The 20,083-nt window shown below is 46.3% G+C and overlaps 1 protein-coding gene across 3 annotated transcripts in view; it reads right to left on the bottom strand.

Annotated features, from left to right (window-relative positions):
- Nucleotides 1-2: 2 nt before the first annotated feature.
- Nucleotides 3-20,083, bottom strand: part of Srcap (Snf2 related CREBBP activator protein) — a 34,447-nt gene continuing 14,366 nt past the window's right edge. For 2 of the 3 annotated variants that reach the window (XM_071605468.1, XM_071605469.1), the window contains exons 17-34: nt 18,967-19,103; nt 18,692-18,878; nt 16,624-16,793; nt 15,974-16,239; nt 15,472-15,759; nt 14,742-14,906; nt 14,289-14,474; nt 13,806-14,072; nt 12,030-13,513; nt 9,305-9,570; nt 8,982-9,184; nt 6,844-7,013; nt 6,498-6,694; nt 6,291-6,405; nt 5,965-6,084; nt 3,417-3,611; nt 3,196-3,279; nt 3-3,098 (exon numbers count right to left, since the gene is read on the bottom strand). In XM_071605468.1, coding sequence (XP_071461569.1) covers nt 378-3,098; nt 3,196-3,279; nt 3,417-3,611; nt 5,965-6,084; nt 6,291-6,405; nt 6,498-6,694; nt 6,844-7,013; nt 8,982-9,184; nt 9,305-9,570; nt 12,030-13,513; nt 13,806-14,072; nt 14,289-14,474; nt 14,742-14,906; nt 15,472-15,759; nt 15,974-16,239; nt 16,624-16,793; nt 18,692-18,878; nt 18,967-19,103 — 7,221 coding nt within the window. In that variant the 3' untranslated portion in view covers nt 3-377. The remainder of the gene's footprint in view (nt 3,099-3,195; nt 3,280-3,416; nt 3,612-5,964; nt 6,085-6,290; nt 6,406-6,497; nt 6,695-6,843; nt 7,014-8,981; nt 9,185-9,304; nt 9,571-12,029; nt 13,514-13,805; nt 14,073-14,288; nt 14,475-14,741; nt 14,907-15,471; nt 15,760-15,973; nt 16,240-16,623; nt 16,794-18,691; nt 18,879-18,966; nt 19,104-20,083) is intronic. The other variant, XM_027948761.2, reaches the window with a different exon arrangement.

Below are 20,083 nucleotides of genomic sequence, written 5' to 3'. Positions count from 1 at the left end.
TAAAAAAAAAAAAAAAGAAAAAGAAAAAAGAAAAAAAAAAAAACTCATTGTAGAGAAGCCCCATCCCCCTTCCCCTAAGGGTGTGGGGCTGTGAAGATAGCTGGGGAATCAAGTACAAGGGGGTGGGGACAGACTATCTTGCCACCCTTAACACTGCCCAGCCATGTGGGGTGGAAGGGAAGGGGGATTGTGATGAGCCCCATTTCCATGACAACCAGTTGCCTACCCCCTACTTTGGTGGAAAGAAGGGAGAAGGCCCTTACATCTCCCTGGAGGCTTTCCCCCTCAAAAGACTTCAAGTAGTGGTTAACAGAGTCAGGCCTGGTCATGGAGGGAGAGCAGCCATGGTGGAAAGCCTAGGTGGAGGGGCAGCCCGCTCACGTCTTGGCCTTTCGGCCTCTGTGACTAATGGTAGGGCCAGATAGGTGGGGAGGGGCACTGCTGCGCAGGATGCGCTGGTCCCCTTGGTTGGTGGTCCCAACAAGCCTGCGGGGGCCAGGCCGGCGCCGTGGGGTCCCATCCCCTTCTTCCTCCTCACCTGAGGCTTCAGCCTCAGACTCCTCTACTGAACCCTCAGGCCCCAGGGGACTTGGAGGCTGTAGACGGCTCCGCTTTGCCAGCCCAGGACCCCCACCAATTGGGGCCCCCGCCCGTTTGCGAGGCACCTTCTCAGTCTCTAGTGGGGGAACTAGAGACCCTGGACGCAGCCGGGTTGAGCGCAGTTTTGGGGCTAATGAAACCACAGGAGGTGTCAATTCTAATCCGCCTGGCCCACTATCTACTAAATCCAGGTCATCCTGAATTACAGCCACCACCATGGACCCTTCACTTTTCCGTCCCCGCGTTCCCTCAGCTTCCAGCCGCAGGCGGGCCAGGCGGGTAAGGGGGCGGCTTCCATCCTCATCAGAAGAACTACCCTCACTCTCCCCGAGGCCCTGGGCTTGCCGACGCCTCCCTAATCCACAGCTCTCAAGGACAGAAGAGCTGTCACGGTCCAAAACAGGAAGTTGGCTGGGCCGAGGTGATGGTGGATTCTTGGGAGGTCGGCCCCGCTTTCGCTTGGGTGGGGATGTTGAAATGGTGACGGTGGTGACAGTGTTGGCGACAGTAGCAGTGGGACAGGATAAAAGTGGTAGGGGTGGTGGCAACGGTGGTGGGAGTGGCTGTGTCCGGCTCTCTAAATTGCCATCCCCTGGAGAGGACATAGTCCCAGGGATGGGCAAATCCCGTGCCTTAGGGGGCCGCCCACGCCTTCTTTTCTCCACAGGTGACAGGATGATGGGCTCTGGTCTGTGAATTGGTGGGGGTCCAAGAGGCTGGGGCCCAGGAATAAGCTGAGGCTCCAAGACAGGCTCCGCAACAATAAAGGTCTCAGCTCCAGGAACTGGGTCAGCCCCATTGGTTGTTCCCTTAGAGGTGGATGAGGGTGCCTCCTCCACCCCTCTCCCGGCATCTGCTGGAGACCTGTTCTTCTTGGGGGGCCTTCCCCTCCGACGTTTCACAGCAGGTGGAGTGATAGCAAGCAGTGCCCCTTCTCCATTCTCTGGGCTGCCCCCACCAGTCATTCCCAGCTCAATGTGACGACGAGCTATGAAGGGTGGCTGGGTTGGTGTAGGCAGTGAGGATGAGGGAGCAGCTTCACAGGGCCCACTGGTGGGAGGTGAGGATTCTGGCCCCGACAAGCTGCGGGTAGATGGGCTTCCTGGGCTGGCACTAGTCTCAGAGACCCCAGGTATTAGGGTGCTGGCAGTTCCCCGCTGCTGTCGCCTTCGCCTCACAAGTTCCTTTTCTTCCACCACAGTTATTAGCCGTCCTGGAAGCTTGCGAAGCACTTTGGGGCCTGGTGGTTGCCCTGAACGACCAGCCCCCTGACCCCTAATTTCTACATCAGCACTGGTGCGACGACGAGGGGGCCGGGCAGGTGAAGGACCCTCAGGAGAGGAGGTGGCTGAAGATGAGGTTGATGGGGCTGTGACCTCAGGTGCAGCAAGTTCTTGTGGCTTCTCTGGGCTTGAGGTTGGGGTCTGAACTTCTTCTACCAGCTCTTCCAAGTTCCTGTCAGCCTCCAGTGGCTCCTGAAGTGGCTCATCAGATGTTGCTGAAGGTGGGAGCTCCAGCCCATTGCTCTCTCTCAGACCCGAGGGCAACTCCTCACCATCAGGCAGCACTGTAAGGATGGTCCCCTCAGCAGAAGATGGTACCCCCTGCTCTTGACCATTGGGGATGCCGTCAGCCTCCAAGGTTGGGCTAGGTGCAGAAGGGATGAGAGGAAGGTTCTTCTCAGATACGGGCATGATCTCAACAGAAACTGGCAACAGATCCTTAGGGGGTACAAGAGGAAGCGGGGAGGTCTCAGAACTGGTCATGCCAGCCAGCTCCAGGGACTCCGTAGATGCTAATGCTTGTACACGGAGTTCTGCCTCAGGCCCCAAGCCCAAAGAGAGGTTGGTGACCGGGGAAGAGATGGGCACAGAAGGTGAACCAAGCAGGAGAGGAGAGGAAGGAGTTAAGAGAGAGGTTTGGGTGGGTGGTGGGGTATGAGGTGGTGGAGAGGTGCAAGCAGGAGGAGGGGTACAGGCAGGAGAACAAGAGGGAGGAATCTGTGGAGGAGTTGGGGGAGAAGGCATGATATGGACAGGAAGAATGGCTATTGGATTAGGGGCTGAAATGGGTACTGGGGCAAGGACTGGGGCAGGGACTGGGGCAGGGACTGGGGCAGGAAGTGGGGCAGGGACTGGGGCAGGAATTGCAGCAGGAGCTGAAGCTGGAGCAGGTCGAGGCCTAGGTGCTGGCCTGGGAACTCGCTCCCTGGCAGGGCTGCAGCGGGGGGGTGTGGAGGTAATTCGGGTATGATGGGTAGATGTGACAGGAGTGTGGTTTGCCCCTTGAGTTTCAGCCCGAGCTCCTCGAAGACGCTCACTGACACGAGTCCCTGGCCTCTCAGGGGCCTTGACCTTCTTACTGCGCCGGTGGCTGCCTCCACCAGTCCCACAGGAAATCTCATCCCCAGCCCCTGGCCCTTCCTCCTCTTCTTGGGGTAGGCGAAACACCTCTTCCTTGGCTTGGTCCAGGTCTTTGCGGGCAGCTTCCACTTGTTCCTACCAACAACAGAACCCAAGGGGGGTCAGCAGGAGGCAAGTAGAGTAAGGAATATATAGAAATCAGCAGGAAGTCTCAGCCCCCAGAGATACTTACTTCTGCCTGCTTAAGCTCCTCTCGGCTCACTTCCTCAAGTGAGGCCTCCAGAAATTTCATGGCATAACGCTCAATGGGGGTCAGCTGCAGGGAAGAGCAGAAGTGATGAACATAGGACCTGGGCTCTTGCACCCTTGTCTATTATCTTCAGGGAAGACAGATAAAAGGGTCCTGAGTCCCTTTTATGAAGGCAAGAACTAATGGGTCTGTTCAACACTGACCTGTTCTACAAGGGCAGCAATCTCCTGCTCAGCCCTGGACATCTCCTCATCCTCAGCCCCAGGCCGACCAGCCTCCTCTCCCTCACCAGCAAGAAAACCATCATTCTCATTAAATTCTGCAAGTTCAGCCACTTGTTCAGCCTTGGCCTGGGTGGCAGCACGGATATCCTCTTCATCCTCAGCCCGACACAATGCCTTTAAAGAGTGTACAGAGGAAAAATAAAAATAAAAAACATTAAGACTTAAAGAAGCTTACACCCTAGGAATTAACTGTGGCAAAAATCTGAGGCCAGGTTTACATAAAACAAGGTTCACAAAAGAATTCAACCATCTAGGACCACAAGAGTTACCAAAGCAACTAAATGGTTCATTTAAGATGGAATAGATTTTACTAGCTCTTCCACTAGGGAAAACTATTTTTGGGAGACTCTTAACTCTACTTTGTTTCCTTAGGTGTCAGCTTCAAAGTTGCCTAATCAAAGACAAACAAGTAGTCACAGAAAGATCTAAACAGCATTTTTTCCCCCCCTTTGATACTAGGGATTGAACCCAGGGTCACTTAACCATTGAGCCACACATCTCCAGCCTTTTTCTATATTTCATTCAGAGACAGAATCTTACTGGATTGCTTAGGGCCTCACTAAATTGTTGAAGCTGGCTTTGAACTCGTGATCTTCCTGCCTCAGCCTTGTGAGCCACTGGGATTACTGGTGTGCACCACTGTGCCTGGCTTGAACAGCACTTTATGTGTGTGTATGTGGAGGGGTACTGGGATTGAACAGCCAGCCTTTTTTCTTTTTTTGGTACCAGGTATTGAACTCGGGCACTTGACCACTGAGCCACATCCCCAGCCCTATTTTTTTATTTAGAGACAGGGTCTCACTGAGTTGCTTAATGCCTCTCCATTACAAAGGATGGCTTTGAATTCATGATCCTCCTGCTTTAGACTCTGGAGCTATTGGGATTACAGGCATGCACCACTGGGCCTGGCCCTTTTTTTAAAATTTTAAGACAGAGTCTCACTAAATTGCTCAGGCTCAACCCTCTGCTTCAGTCCCCATAGCCATTAAGATTACAGGCATATGCCACCATGCCTGGCCAAACTCATAATTTTTTTTTTTTGCACTGGGATGCCTCAGGACAATATACTAAGCATATCTTTCCTTGCAATGAATATCTAAGGAAACCACTCCAAAAACCTCTGAGAGAATGAGCCCAGAGCATAGCCAGCAATGAAGGGAAGACACTTGGTAGGGAAAAAAACACCTCCATAATGTTTTATATCTGTAATTCTTTAAATACTTATCTACATCTGGAGAGCTTTGAAAAACTAAAATGCTCAGATGCAACATCGTTAAGTTTTCAATTTAGTAAATTTTGAGTTAGGGCCCAGGAATAATTTTTTAATTTTGGCAGTGCTGGGAATTGAACCCACAGCTAGGCCAAGTACTCTACCAATGAGCTACATCCCTAGCCCTCAAAAGCCTTCCCAGCCACATGCAATGGTGCACACTTATTAATTCCAGACACTCAGGAAGCTAAGACAGGAGGATCAGAAGCTTGATACCAGCCTGGCAACTTAGTGTGAACCTGTTTCAAAATTTAAAAAAAGGGTTGGGGATGGGGCTCAGTGGTAGAGCATTTGCCTAGCATGTGTGAGCCACTGGGTTCGATTCTCAGTACCACATAAAAATAAATTTAAAAAAATTAAAGATCCATTGATAACTAAAAATATATTTTTTTAAAAAAGGGGGTAGGGTGGGGGATGTAATCCAATGGTATAGTGCTCTATACTATTTTTTTTTCCTTTTTTGGGTACCAGGGATTGAACTCAGGGGCACTTAACCACCAGCCACATCCCCAGTCCTATTTTGCATTTTACTTAGAGACAGGGTTTCACTGAGTTGTTTAGTGCCTCGCTTTTGCTGAGGCTGCCTTTGAACTCATGATCCTCAGACCTCAGCCTCCAGAGCCACAGGGATTATAGGTGTGCGTTGCCACACCCAGCCAGATAAGAATATTATTTAAAAAACAAAAAAACCTTTCTAAGAGACTCTGTTATGCTTCAATGCTTAGAAAACAGAGTTTTGCATCATTTACAAGGTACTTCTTACATGCACTACATCACTCAATCCTAAAAGTTACTATTTCCTTCCCATTCACAATAGGTAGAAAGTAAGGCTCAAAAGAGTAATTTGTGATTTGGCTTAATAAATGCAATTAAGAAGCACTACCATTGAAGCAGGAAGATAGCTTGAGCCCAAAGTTTAAGAACAGCTTGGGAAACACAGCAAGACTCCTATTTCAAAAATAAAAAAAGTGACAGCATTGCTGGAACACAAACCTAGGACTCAGAACTACAAATCCTGTTTTTCTTTTTTTTTCCTTATCAGATAATGTGAACTTAATTAACTTAAAACTATCAAAGGCTGACTATAGTCTGGAAAGCAACAGAAACAATTCTTTCCCCCAAAGTCAACATACTTATAAAAGACAAGTTATACTTCAAGCCATAGCTCTATTTTAGGATTGCCCACTCTTTTTTCACCTGCTCCAGAATATGGGTTTGCTTGCTGGCCACAGTCTCCTCTTCCTCCTCGGGGGCAGAGGATACAGATGAGCCAGATGGCTCGTCTAGAGGCATATCAAACAGCTCTCGGATGGTCTGCTATTGGACAGAAGGAAAAGTGTCAGCCAAGAGAATGCTAGTCCTAGGTCTACAACTGAGAGGCTGATAGCTCCCCAAAATATCAGAGGTGCCACTAGGTGAAAAGTAGTCTGTGAAGACCAAAGCAGCAACTCTTTAATAAGCAGGAGGAGTTCCTACTGGCAGAGCAATTTCTTCTGCTTATGCCGAAAGATCTTACTCTGTACCTGTTTAAAATAGGCTGTTGTGAAGTTGCCTCCCTCAATGGCCATGTCTCCCAACATTCTCTTCTGATTTGCCTTTTTTAGGATGTTTTCTTCCACTGTCCGTTCACTGATAAGTCTAGGAGATGGAGGCCAGGTATAAACAGCCAAATATATCAAAGTAACCCTCTCTCAGAAAAAAAAGTAAAGTAAGAGAAGACTAGGTAATACCTATAGATGTGGACATCTCGAGTCTGGCCAATCCGATGACAACGATCCTGGGCCTGAGCATCCATGGTGGGATTCCAGTCGCTGTCATAAAAAACAACAGTGTCTGCTCCTGTCAGGTTCACGCCCACACCCCCACTTCGAGTCGAAAGGATGAAGCAGAATATGCGTTTGTCTGCATTGAACCGTTCCATCAAGGCCTAGAGGGAAAGGAGAAAAAGATGGTATTGGGAAACTTATCTCCCCCAAAATCTCTAAGGTTTAGGAGGGCCCCTTCTAGAAGCCCAAGGCTTAGGAAAAAGAGACAGATGCTGAAGAGCCTCTAAAAGACTACAGATGCCTGGGTTACCTGTCTCTGTTCAACTCTAGTAGACCCATCCAGACGCAAGTAGAGGTGGCCATGGTAGGTGAGAAACTGCTCTAAAACATCCAGCATTCGGGTCATCTGGGTGAAGATGAGTACCCGGTGGCCCTCTGCCTTGAGCTGCCGCAACAGTGCTGCCAAGGTTTGCAACTTTCCTGAAGAAATATGAAGGGTTACAAGGAACTAGCTACAAGCTAGAATGGCAGAATACTCAAGGCTGTGGTTAAGAGGTAATCAAGGGTAGCCAGGTATGGTGGCATATGTCACCAGCTCAGGAGGAGGCACTAAGCCACCAACTACTCAGCCATATTCCCAGGCCTTTTTTTATATTTAGAGGCAGGGTCTTGCTGAGTTGCTCAAGGCCTTGCTAAGTTGCTAAAGCTGGCTTTGAACTCCCCATTCCTCCTGCCTCAGCCTCCCGAGCTGCTGGGATTACAAGCATGTGTCATTGCACCTGGCCAGTTTTACCACTTTTAACAAAGGGCTTCAATTCATCTCTCTGGTTTCAAATGTTTAAAATGTGTTTAGGAAAATATTTATTGAGCTGGGCACAGTGGCACATGCCTGTAATATCAGCAGCTCAAGGCTAAGGCAAGAGGATCACAAGGTCAAAGCCAGCCTCAACAACTTAGCAAGGCCCTAGGCAACTTAGTGAGACCCTGACTCAAAAAAAAAAAAAAAGAAAGAAAAAAAAAAATTTAATACCTATTTTTTAATGTGGTGCTGAGGATTGAACCCAGGGCCTCACATGTGCTAGATGAGCACTCTACCACTGAGCTACAACCCAAGCCCAATAACATTTTTTTTCAAAAGTTAAAAAAAAAAAAAAGACTGGGGATGTGGCTCAGTGGTTAAGCACCCAAGTTCAATCCCTGGTACTCCACCACCCCCCAAAAAAACATTTATTGCATATATACGAATAAAAATTCTCGTTTTCTTACATTCTAAGATAAAGGAAATCTCCAAATATGTTCTTATAAAAATATCTCCAGATTTATGGCAGAAACTAATCACTATGGTTCAACAGCCATTTTTTGGAATAGAACCTGATAAACACTGTGGACACCTGGCAGAGATTCTTTGATCCCAGGGGTTGCAAGCCCCAATCCAACCACAGAAAATAAATCATGATTGGTCTAAATAAACCATGGTTGTTCTTTGCTGTTCACCTTTGTCAGTGATTGCCCTGTTTACGTGGCTCAGTATGAACCATGTGTTATGAAGTAAAGTCACCTGACAGGGCCTTCCCCCTACTCCAAAAAAAAACGACTCACTAGAAATAAGTGTTTTTACTTCAAACCCTTAATTTCTGTTTAGAGGACTGCTAAGCTACCTGGAGCAATAAAAGTCATCTCAATAACTTGAAGAAACAAGCAGAATAAAAAGATAAAAACCAAGGATGGTAGGCAAGGTAGAAAGATTAAAAGGTCCTAGGATCAGTGAAGATAGTAAGCTGCTGAACCAAAAACACACCAACATTTCTCATTAAACAGTAAATGCTCCTGTGGTTTAATTCACTCTTAGTTGATTTTTACTTGCAGTCAAATGCATTCTATCCAATACAAAGGTCCTTTCCTCTTCTCAAATCAAAATGAATTGTTATTTTTTATTTTGGTACTAGGAATTAAACCCAGGAGCACTGAGCTATATCCCCAATTCTTATTTTTGAGACAGGGTCTCACTAAGTTGCTAAGGCTGGCCTCAAACTTGTGATTCTCCTGCTTTAGTTTTCCCAAGTTGCTGGATTATAGGTGTATGCCAACCATACCTGGCAAATTATTTACCACCAAATACCTTTTCCCCATAAATTTAAAAACTATGCTATGTAGACTCACTCAATATTGGGTCCCAAATAATGATAAATGTTCACAAAACAATCACTGTGAGCATAAATGAAATAGCAGCACATACTTTCAAGGAAGTTAAATTCATGAATGCCATAAATCCATCAAAGAGCCTACAATTCTCCATTTTGCTTATAAGCATAATCTAAAAAACTGCCTATAATGTGGCAGGTTTTTCTGTATAATGCACAGAAATTCTGAGGGACATGTGTGGTAGTCCTCTGATGTAACAGTACTGCTATAAGAGGTCAACGGTCCTGCACTAGCCAATGAACTCACCGCAATCATACTGGATGAGTCTCAAGTCAGGGAACTGGGTGCGCATGTTACATACAATACGGTGCAAAGGACGAGCCCGGGGCCAGAGCTCACAGGCCAATTGCTCCTGGAAGGCTGCCTGCCGAGGAGCCAGCCAAGGAGGTGGGTGGCAGGCATGCAGGGAAGGGGGAGGTGCCTCCACAGGAGGCATGACAAAGATGAACCTGTGAAAAGGAAGAAGGCAAGCAGTGTAAAAAATGGGACTCTGAAAAATCCCAGAAGTTAGCACCTTCACCAGCCCTAACCTGTATATCCACTCCCCATTAGCACTTAGCCCTGCCAACCTCTCAATGATTTCTGACAGCTGGTCTAGTCGCTGCTGGGGAAACAGTACAGCCCGGTGGGCAGCCTCGGTATAAGTCCAAAAGGTGGGGTGGCTGGGGCCAGGAGAACGAGGGCCGATGGGGCTGGCAACAGGTTGGGGCAGGGTACAGAAATCCAGGACTTCAGTCCCATACACAGGTGCCAGGGCCCCATGAGCCTCACTAAGTTGGAAAATCCGTTCCAGGCGTTCAGACCTCTGCCGCTTCCGCTTTTCCTCCAGAGACTCCTAGGGATGGGAACAAAACCGAGAAAGTAATCAGTATCCTCAAGAGTTCATTAAAAAAAAAAAAATTACAGAAAACCTGATAGTTCTTCCCAAGTGGAAACAGAAACCATGAGATCCAAAAAGTTATACTATACTTTTTGAAGTTATCCAAGCTGTTAATGACAAGTATTCCTTTCTTAATGTTACATAAAATAAATCTCTCTCTACAAAAGATAACTCATCTTCCCTTGTATGCTACCAAAGCAGAATGCCTGAATATTCAAAATTAAGATCTGAATATCCAACAGATTGTAACACGGATGATTTGTGAGAACTTTCCTATGTAACACTGAACTCAATTCATCTTCTTATGGGTCCAAAACATTAGAAGGCTTCCTTGGGCTGGGGGTGTGGCTCAGTAGTGAAACACCTGCTTAGCATGTTCAATCCCAGCACTGAAAAAATAATAATAATAAAAAAAGCCTTGGGCTGGGGATATAGCCCAGGCCTCACATGCACATGGCCCTGGGTTCAATCCCCAGCACCATAAAAAAAAAAAAAGAAGCCTTCTTCAAATCACTGACCCAGAAACAAACAGGTTAATCAAATCCACAGCAGATTTTTGCCAAGAACCGGAATGAAATGGGGTAGGATAGAAACTGCTAACCATATATCCAGGAGAGGAAAAAAGGCATCCCAACATTCACAAGACCTGTATGACTTTGATTCAATTTTTTTTCATCTCTGTGGCTTCCAGTTTCACAGTCTATAAAACCACCTTAATTCTCCTTTGTAAAAGCACTTACCATGCTTGTAGTTTTACATTTGCATAATTAATGTCTTCATTGAAACTATTAAGATCCACATAAAATGAACAGTATCTGTTCTTGAAAAAGCAGTGCAGTGCCCCAAATATTTCTTTCTGACTGTTATCTTAAGCTTTATTCCTTAGCTTGAGGTACTAAGTGAGGAATGAAAAATGTCCTAATAGAGGGAAAAACAGTAGCAAAAGAAAATATTTGCAAACCAGACATTTGAAAGGGGACTTGCAACCAGAATATTAAAAGAATTTTTACAACTCAATATTAAGTCAAATTCTCTATTTAAAAATGCCAAAAGATCTGAATAGGTATTTCTTCAAAGATACACAAATGGCCAAAAACCACATGAAAAGATGCTCAGCATTAGCCAACAGGGAAATGTAAATCAAAAACACAATGAGATTCCACTTCAAACCCACTAGGATGGCTGTAATTTTAAAAAAAAAAGTAAATGTTGGTGAAAATGTGGAGAAATTGAAACTCTCAGACAGCGGGTAAGAATATCAAACAGTGTAGCCACTTTGGCAATTCCTCAAAACAGTTAAACAGTTACCATATAACTAGCAATTCTTTTCCTTAATCTATATCTAAGAAAAACTAAAAACCTATGTTCATACAAAAACTTGCATATGAAATAGTCATAGAAGCATTATTTAAAACAGCAAAACAAATAATCTGAAGTCTCCATCAATTGATGAATGAATGCATAAAATGTAGTATATCCATACAAAGGGATATTATTCAACAATAAAAAGAAACAAAATACTAACATATGCAACAACACAGGTGACTCTCAAAAACATCATGCTAAGAGAAAGAAGTCATTTCAAAAGTGTATATATATGAGTCCAAAGGCAAACATAAAAAGAAATAATAAATCAATGGTCGTCTTGGGATTAGAGCAAGGGAGGGGTTGGGTGGCTAAGGGGTGCAAAATCTCTTTCTGAAGAACCACGGACCAGTGATAGAGTGCTTGTTTTATTTTTGTGGTACTGGAGACTGAACCCAAGGCCTCATGCATGCTAGTCAAGTGTGCTACCACTGAGCTACATCCCCAGCCCTGGCAGAGGGTTTGCCTAACATGCATGAGGCAATCTTGGGTTTAACTCCCAGTACAGGAGGGAGTTTGGGGGGAAGTTACATTCAAAGAGCCAAGTGTGATAAATGTGCACCTGTAGTCCCAGTTACTAGGGAAACTCAGGAAGAGGGATCTCTTGAGACCAGGAGTTCAAGGCTAGCCTGTGCAATGCAGTGAGACCCTCCCACAAAAAAATAAAAATAAATAAAACACATTCAAAGGGTAGGGATATAGCTCAGTGGTACAGCACATGCTTAGCATGCATGAAGCCTTGGATTCAATCCCCAGCACCAAAAAGACAAAGAAAAAAAAATGAGCAAGCAACAACCAAACCTCTACCCCTTGGTCCTTACTCACCACTGAGAATGGTAGGACATGAATTAACATTCCCACTTTACAGATAAGGGTACAAACCCAAGAAAGAGTAGGGACTTGCCCAAATGTCACTCAAGCACTTGCTACATTAACACTAGGCTTTCTAATTTACCAGGTTAAAAGTGACATTATTCTGTTCTATCCAATTTACCAACACATCAAAGAAAACCAATTTTCTATGTGTTTATCTGGGAAAATAAACTTACCAGATAGAAAGGGGAACGAGGTGGTGGGGGGGGCTGACGTCGAGGTCGGGGGCCACTGAACGAGGTAGCAGTGGAGGGAGGACTGGGGGGACCAGAGCGCAATGTCAGTGTGTCAGGCTCATCCTTGGGAACAGGCAGCCGGTTTACCATGGTGACAGGCAAGGAAGCGGCACCAGATGCCGAAACCACAAGGGAAGATGCCTGGGAAGCTGGAGCCTGTGTTGAGGCTGGGGCCAGCGCCAGGGTCTGAGCTGCAGCCGGACCCAGGGTGGGCACAGGAACTGGGGCAGGGCTCAAAGTCAGTGTCTGCACTGAAGCTGGGGCCAGGAGTGGAGCAGATGATGTTGCTGGAGCCAAAGTCAGCGTGTGGGCTGGGGCCAGGCCCATCGGAGAAGCTGGAGCCAGAGACAACGTCTGAGTTGAACCCAGTGGTGTTCCTGGTGCCAAAGGCAGTGTCTGGGCTGGAGTAGGTACCAGGGATGATGCTGGAGTCAATGATAATGTCTGGGCTGGAAAGGGCCCTTGAAGGTTCCCTGTTCCTAAAGAGTGTGTCTGAGATGGAGACGAGCCACCCAGAGTGGATGCTAAAGCTGGGGCTAGAGCCAGTGTCTGTGTAGAAGCCAGGCTTGAGAGAGGTGATGGAACGGGGGCTGGTACCATAGTTTGAGTTGATGATGAAGCCAACACAGAAGGTGGAGCTGGCACCAGTGAGGATGAGACTAATGGGGTTCCTGGCGTTGGTGTTGGAGCCATAACTGGAACTGGAGTCTGCGGTGGAGCCAGGACCGGAGCAGTACCTGGTGATGGAGCCAGGACTGGAAGAGGAGCCAGAGAAGGAGCTGGAGGACCCAGGATTGCTGTCTGTGGAGCCACCATAGGAGCCAGAGTGGTGGCTAAAGCCTGAGATGCAGAAGGTGCTGGAGCCAGAAGGGAAGCCTGAGCAGGAGCTGGATTTGGCGCAGCCGAAAAGGGATTGGCCAGAGCTGAAGCTGGCACCAGGACAGGGGAACATGCTGGGGCCACGGATGAGTTTAACCCTGGAACATGTGAAGAGGTGGGAGCCAACAACAAAGGGTGACCAGGTGTCTGAGGTGGGGACAGGGCTGGAGTTGTAGCCAAACCTAGAGTCAAGGCTGATGCTGTTGGGGAAGCCCCAGCTGGTGCCAAAGAGGGAGGTCCAGGAGACACTGAAACAACGGGTGCCAGTGCTGGAGTCACATTGGTCAGGAGAGCTGGGCCTGAAGCCGAAACAGGCAAGGGGGCTGAAATGGGGATGGTTAGTGGAGTTGAGGCTGAGGTGGGAAGTGTGGTAGGAACAGAGATGGGGAGTGAAGATGACAGTGGAACTGAAACTGTAGAGGGCACAGGACTAGCTAGGGGAGAGGAATTGGGAATTGGCATTGGAGAAGAGGCTGGCCCAGGAAGTGAGGATGGCACATGGAGAGAAGAAGAGATGGTCATGGGAGCAGCTCCGGGTGCTGAAGCTGTGGAGACAGAGGACAAGTTAGCTCTAAAATTACTTTCCTGATTTCTTACCCCAAAACTTAAACCTATTTCCCAGAAGGCCACCACTCCCACAACATAACACCAAAAGAACAGGACAACTTTATTTCCTCTCCTTCAAAAGGCAATAAATTTATCTTGGAATTAAGTTAGGGCTTGGGCAGCCCACTCTGGAGCCCAGTGCAAATTAAGATAGCATGCTGATAACAAGGAGCTCTGTTGTGACCAAGAAACCTTCAATCTCTATTCCTAGCATCAGTAATCTGGACTCACCACTGACATCAGGCGAAGGACTGTGGACCAGCTTGAGAAGGGGCCTCACCAGAGTGGGCGCAGGTATGGGGGCCCGGGCAGTACCCAGGGTTGGTGTGGATAGCCGACCAGGGCTTAATGTGGGGCGTGGAGTCAATGCAGCTTGAAGCCCAGAACTCGAAGGCCTGGGTGCTGGTGCCAGTGGTGGAACAGGAGTCAGTCCATCCCTAGGGGCTTGTCTCACTACGATCTTCACCACGCCTGTGTTATTCACCATGGATGGTGGCACTGCAAGAGGAAGCTACATTGAGAGGAAGGTAGAAAAAAAACAAGAGACCCAAAGGATGGAAGAAGTCCCCAATAGGGGCAGGAGAGGGTGGCAGACAGATACTGAAGATGCTGGCAAGGGAAAACAACAAGGGAAGGCTGGACAGACAATAGCCCAGGACACGTCTGGAAGGACCAAGGCCAGCAAGGGCTAAGTAAGAAGGCCAGGAGCCTCACCCTGGTTAGCAGCAAGCGGAAGGCTGAGGCCAGTGGGGGCAGGGGTGGTGCTGGGGGTCGAAGAAGGCAGCACAGAGACAGGGGTGGGGCCAGGGGTCGGGGCCACGGCCTGGATGAGGGCCACATGGGCAGGCTGGCTGATGAGGTGGTGCTGCCCCCCTGCTGACACCAAGTGCACCACATTCCCTGGGTTAAGGGAAAAGAGAAAGAGAGAGAAGCAGCTATCAGGAGGGCCGAGGCAAGAGCAAGAAAGGGAAAAAACAGGGAATTATGTCTTTAGAAGGACCTTTTTCCTATTTTTAATCAAAAGACCCCTTTTCCAACCATTCCCCTTGGCCCCACCAACTAAAAGCTAGAAAAAGAAACATAAAGGCTGACATCTAAAAAGAGCCACAAAAACAAGGGACAGAGAAGAGAAGGAAAAGGGCAGGACAGGGGGTGGGTTTTACCTACTTTGCAGCGGGCGGGGCTGCCCCACAGCAAGCTGGCGCACCTGGGCACCAGTCAAAGTGAGCTTGTTGCCCTGGATTTGGAAGGTGAGAGGTTTGCTTCCCCCAGCACTTGCCACTGGACGTTGTGCCAGTGAAGCCAACTGCCCAATGCTGACAACTTCACCTGCTACAAATAGAGAAGGTCATATTGTTCACAGGGTTCACATTGTTCAACATCATTTCTCAGAACCCCCTGAAGCACATACACAAATAAGTCTCTAATTTCTCCCCAATTTACCATGTCCAAACAACCGAAGGCCCCACTTACAGCCTTTTGGTTTTTGAGGTACTGATTCTTCCAATCCGACTTATTTGGTTAACAATTTTCTTTATATTCTCTAATGGCACACTATCAAGACTGAATTGATCATGTCCTTTTACCCTCAGTTTTTGTTGTTTTTTGTATTTTGTTTTGCAGTACTGTGGATAAAAGGGCCTTGTGCCTTAGGCACACTAATCAAGACTATCAATGAACTATATTGCTAGCCCCACAAAACTTTATTGGTAGGCTTATCACTATTTACCTACCCATGGTCACCTCCCCGACCAGACTGTAAACTCCTTAAGGAGTCTTACTCATGATTTACCAGTGTCTGACAAAACACCTAACATATCTTTTATTCTCTCATTCCCTCAAATATAAATCTTCCTCCCATCTCAAGTCCCTCACCACCAGAGTCCTAGGAACTTACAGGGCAGACGGGCCTGCATATCAGGAGACAGGATCAGGCGCTGTGGTGCAGGATTTGGAGCTGGCACTGATGTGGTGGTAGCAGTCACCGTAGTGGTAGAGGTGGTTGTTGCAGCAGCAGGAGAGAAGGTATAGCCTGGCGGCACTGTAAGGGGCTTCAACAGGCTGGAGGAGCCTGGGGGTGGGACGGGGCTCAGACGAACTGGGGCAGGTGGGGCCGGCTTCAGGGACAGGGTTGGCGTGGGAGGCCGTGAGGTCCCACTCAGGACTCCCAAGGGGGATGGCAAAACTGTAGATACAAACCAAATACCTGTCAGAAATATCCTGGCTAAAGCCTTAGCCTGGTCCCAGAAGCCTCCATACTTCCCCTTTTAGCCTATGAAATACCACACCCACTTCTTCCCAACCAGGTCCTCAAACTCATTGCATTACTTCTTCCCTAGTCAGAACAATCTTCCTGAAGTACCATTCCACTCATAACCCTTGGCTCCCTTTCAACTCACCCTGGGGGAGAGGACCAGTGTTTGGCTGCAGGGGAGGCAAAAGAACAGGTCCAGGGGGTCGGGATGCAGGAACAAGCGGGGGTCCAGCAGGCGAGGCTGACATCATCAGTGGTGCTGGCAGTACTGGGGGGGTTGGGCCAGGGGGAGGCTGGGCTGAGAACTCAGGGCCTGGAGGGGGTCGGACTGGTACAGGGCCAAGGGGCGTCCGTGGGCTGTTCACCACCACCACCGTGCGGCCTTCTTGCTTGGGCACTGGCTGCAGCATCCTATGAGGAAAAATCAAGGGGGTGGGTAGAAGGGGGAAAAAGAAATAGCAAAAGAAAGGAAGAAAGATGAGGCAGAAAGATTATAAGAGCAAAGAGGGGAAAGAAAAAGAGACCCAAAGAAGAACAAGGGAAAGAAATCCAAAATGATCAGAAAGCAGCAAGCAAAGACAGAGGGCAAACAAAAATATCAGTGACAAACATAGGAACCACTCCCAGAACCCTCTTCTAGTTACTTTCTTCCCCAATCCCTCCATAATACTTTATTCTTTTCCCATATAAACATTCTAGCCTAGTCTCCAACACTTCTTTTCTATTCCAAACCCCTCCAGCCAGCTGTAGTCACTTTTTCTAAGAACCCATCCCCTTATTCCTTAGTCCTGGTACCTGTTGACCTTCATCTTGACTGGCTTGGGCCGGGGAGGAGGGTCAGGAGCAGTGGCCACCTCTAGCAGTATTCGGCGAGAGAGGCGGTGCCGGGGCAGAAATGTATCAGCTTCATATCGAGAAACACGACCCTCCAGGCCAATAAGGTCAAACCGACCCATATCTATCCGCTGCCACAAAAAGGAACACAAAACATGGTGTCAAAGGGACCAATTTGGCCATGATTTCTTGGAAAAGACATCAAAAGCACATGCAACAAAAGAATAAACTGATAGGCTATATCAAAATGTAAAACTTTTGTGCGTTGGTAGATGGCATCAACAGAATGAAATAGCAACCCATGGACTGGAATGATATCTGCAAATCATAGACCCCAATTGAGTCATTTTCCAAAGAACACAAAGAATAATAACTTAACAACAACAACAAAACAAATAACCTGGTTTGAAAACAATCAGTAACGGTCCTGAACAGACATTTCTCCAAAGACGACATATAAATGGCCAATAAACACAAGAAGATACTGAACACCAATAATCATTAAGGAAATGTTAATAAAAACCACAATGAAATACTATTTCACGCACACTAACATAGTCATTATCAAAAAATATCCTTTGGGGCTGGGACTGTAGCTCAATTGAAGAGTGCTTGCCCAGCATGTGTGAGACACTGGATTCGATCCTCAGCACCACATTAAAAATAAGTGAAATGGGGCTGGTATTGTGGCTCAACGGTAGAGTGCTTGCCTCATATGTGTGAGGCACTGGGTTCAATCCTCAGCACCACATAAAAAAAGTAAAATCAACAAAATAAAGGTATTTGTTAAAAAAAAAAAATAAGTGAAATGAGGTATTGTGTCCATAAATTAGAACTCTTTTTTTTTAATTGCAGGAATTGAACCCAGAGATACTTAACCACTGAGCCACATCTCCATCAGTTTGTTTTTTGTTGTTGTTGTTGCTGTTTGAAACAGGGTCTTGCTGAGTTGCTAAGAGCCTCACTAAATTGCTGAGGCCAGCTTTGAACTTGTGGTCCTCTTGCCTCAGCCTCCCAAGCCACTGGGATTACAGGCATGCGCCATAGAACTCTTGTACACCACTGGTGGGAATGTAAAATGTCCAGTTGCTATAAAAAAACAGTAAGGGAATTCCTCAATAAATAAATAAATAAATAAAATTTTTTAAAAATCAGAAATAGAATCACCATATGATATAGTAATTCTACTTTTGGTCATATGTTCTCAAAAAATTGAAAGCAGGGACGTGTGCACCTATAATCATAACAGCATTATTCACAAGTCAAAAGGTTCAAACAATCCAAGTGTTCATTAAGAAATAAACAGATAAACATGTAGTATAGTCACACAACGGAATATTATGTATTCTTTAAAGAAAAATTTTACACGTTACAACATGGATGAACCTTGAAGATGTCATGCCAAGTAAACAAGCTGCCAAGAATGAGTACTTTATAATTCCCAAACACCCTGACTAGTCAAATTCATAGAAACAGAGAATAGAATGTTGGATGCCAGAGGCTGGGAAGAGGAAAGGGACTGTAATTGTTTAACAAGTATGGAGTATTTTAATTTGGGAAAATCAAAGAAATGGATGGTGGTGATAACTGCACAACAATGTAAATGTACTGAATGCCACTGAAACATATTACTTAAAATGGAAAAGACAGTAAATTCTATTAAATGTATTTCATCACAGCAACAAAAAAAATTGGGAGGAGGGAATGTGTTAAAAAGTGGAAAGGAGTACGAAAAATAAAACATCTACAAAACATCTATAAGTATGCCAGTACTACAGGTCCTGGCACTTCCAAAAATATTAATTCAATTCTCAAACACACTGCAACATAGTAGGCCTTACAATCTCTGTTTTGAAAGGTAAAAAAAAACCCCAGACACAGAGATTAATAAATTTGCCAAAAGTCACATGGCTAGAAAACAATGAAGTGAAGGTAATGAAGGAATAAGTAAGGATACAAAGGTCAGACTCCAAAGAAAAGGGGTCTGAGACTGAGGTAAGGGCCAACCACCTTGGGGGCAACTACTTACCTGGAGCGGGTGGACATCAGTGGCCCTTAGCACCAGAGAGGCGGTGCTGAAGCAGATACCTGGGGTGATGAAGGGAGAGGTAACAGGTCGAGGGTCAAATAGATTTGGATGATTGCAGACTTTTCGCAGCTGCATCAAAATGTTGATGACGCTCATGAAATGGCCTGTGGCTAGTGTCTCCTTAGTTCTGGAGAGAAGAAAAATAAATGGGACATTCTGACAGCCATCTGCACTCCAATCCAGGGTCCCAGGGCTCACCCTCAGTCCTCCCTTACGTGGTCTGTGCCATGAAGTCATCATAAAGACATCGCTGACGCTTGGAGAGTCGGCAGCGGATAACATGCTCATACTTTTTGGGCATCTGCTTCTCGACATCCACCTTAACTCGGCGCAGCAAGAAAGGTCGTAAAACCTAAAGCAAATAAGCAGGAGGCTGACAGGAGACAGTGGGTACTAAACTCCAGCCTAGCCCCTCTAGCTGGGTCTTGGCCCCATGCCAGGTGAGTGCTGACTTAACCAGCTAACTATCATGGAGTCATGCAATATGCCAGATACCAATCAGATAAGAATAAATTAGAAGCAAGCCCTCTTCTCAAGAAACTCATTATCCACTGAAGGAGACAAAGATAACCATACCAAAACAAAGATACATGAGGAAGCAGTGAGAACAAACCAACCCTACACAAGAGATGACTCAAACTACATTTCAAGGAGTGAAACTGAGAATAAATATTGTGGCTTTGGGGCTGGGAGTGTAGCTCATTGGCAGAGTCTGTACTTAGCATGCATGAGGCACCAAGTTCAAACCTCAGCACCAAAACTAAAGCAGAAGAGAAAAAACAAATCTTTAATCTCAGTATATAAAAAAGTTCATAGAGAACACAATCTTCCATATCTCTAGTGACATGGAGAAGTAAAGGAAGAAAGGGAAATGAAGTGTAGTAGTTAAGGAAGATTTTCTGATTTCTATCTTGGTTTTATAAAACAATGTAACTGACCAAGAAATTATTTGGGGCTGGGGATGTAGCTCAAGTGGTAGCGTGCTCGCCTGGCATGCATGAGACACTGGATTCGATCCTCAGCCCCACAAAAAAATAAAATAAAGATATTGTGTCCACCTAAAACTAAAAAGTATTTATTTATTTATTTTTTTAGATATTTATGTTTTAGAAGTAGTTGGACACAATACCTTTATTTGTTTATTTATTTTTATGTGATGCTGAGGACCGAACCCAGGGCCTCACACATGCTAGACGAGCACTCTACCGCTGAGCCACAATCCCAGCCCTAAAACATAAATATTTAAAAAAAAAAAGAAAAAGAAATTATTAGCAATATTTGGCTAAGAAATAACAGGATGTAAAGGCCACAGATATTTGGCTGAGAAAAGAG

The sequence above is a fragment of the Marmota flaviventris genome, chromosome 19 (assembly GCF_047511675.1).
Source record: "Marmota flaviventris isolate mMarFla1 chromosome 19, mMarFla1.hap1, whole genome shotgun sequence".
Classification (NCBI taxonomy): domain Eukaryota; kingdom Metazoa; phylum Chordata; class Mammalia; order Rodentia; family Sciuridae; genus Marmota; species Marmota flaviventris.
This window is presented reverse-complemented; position numbering and strand designations above follow the sequence as displayed.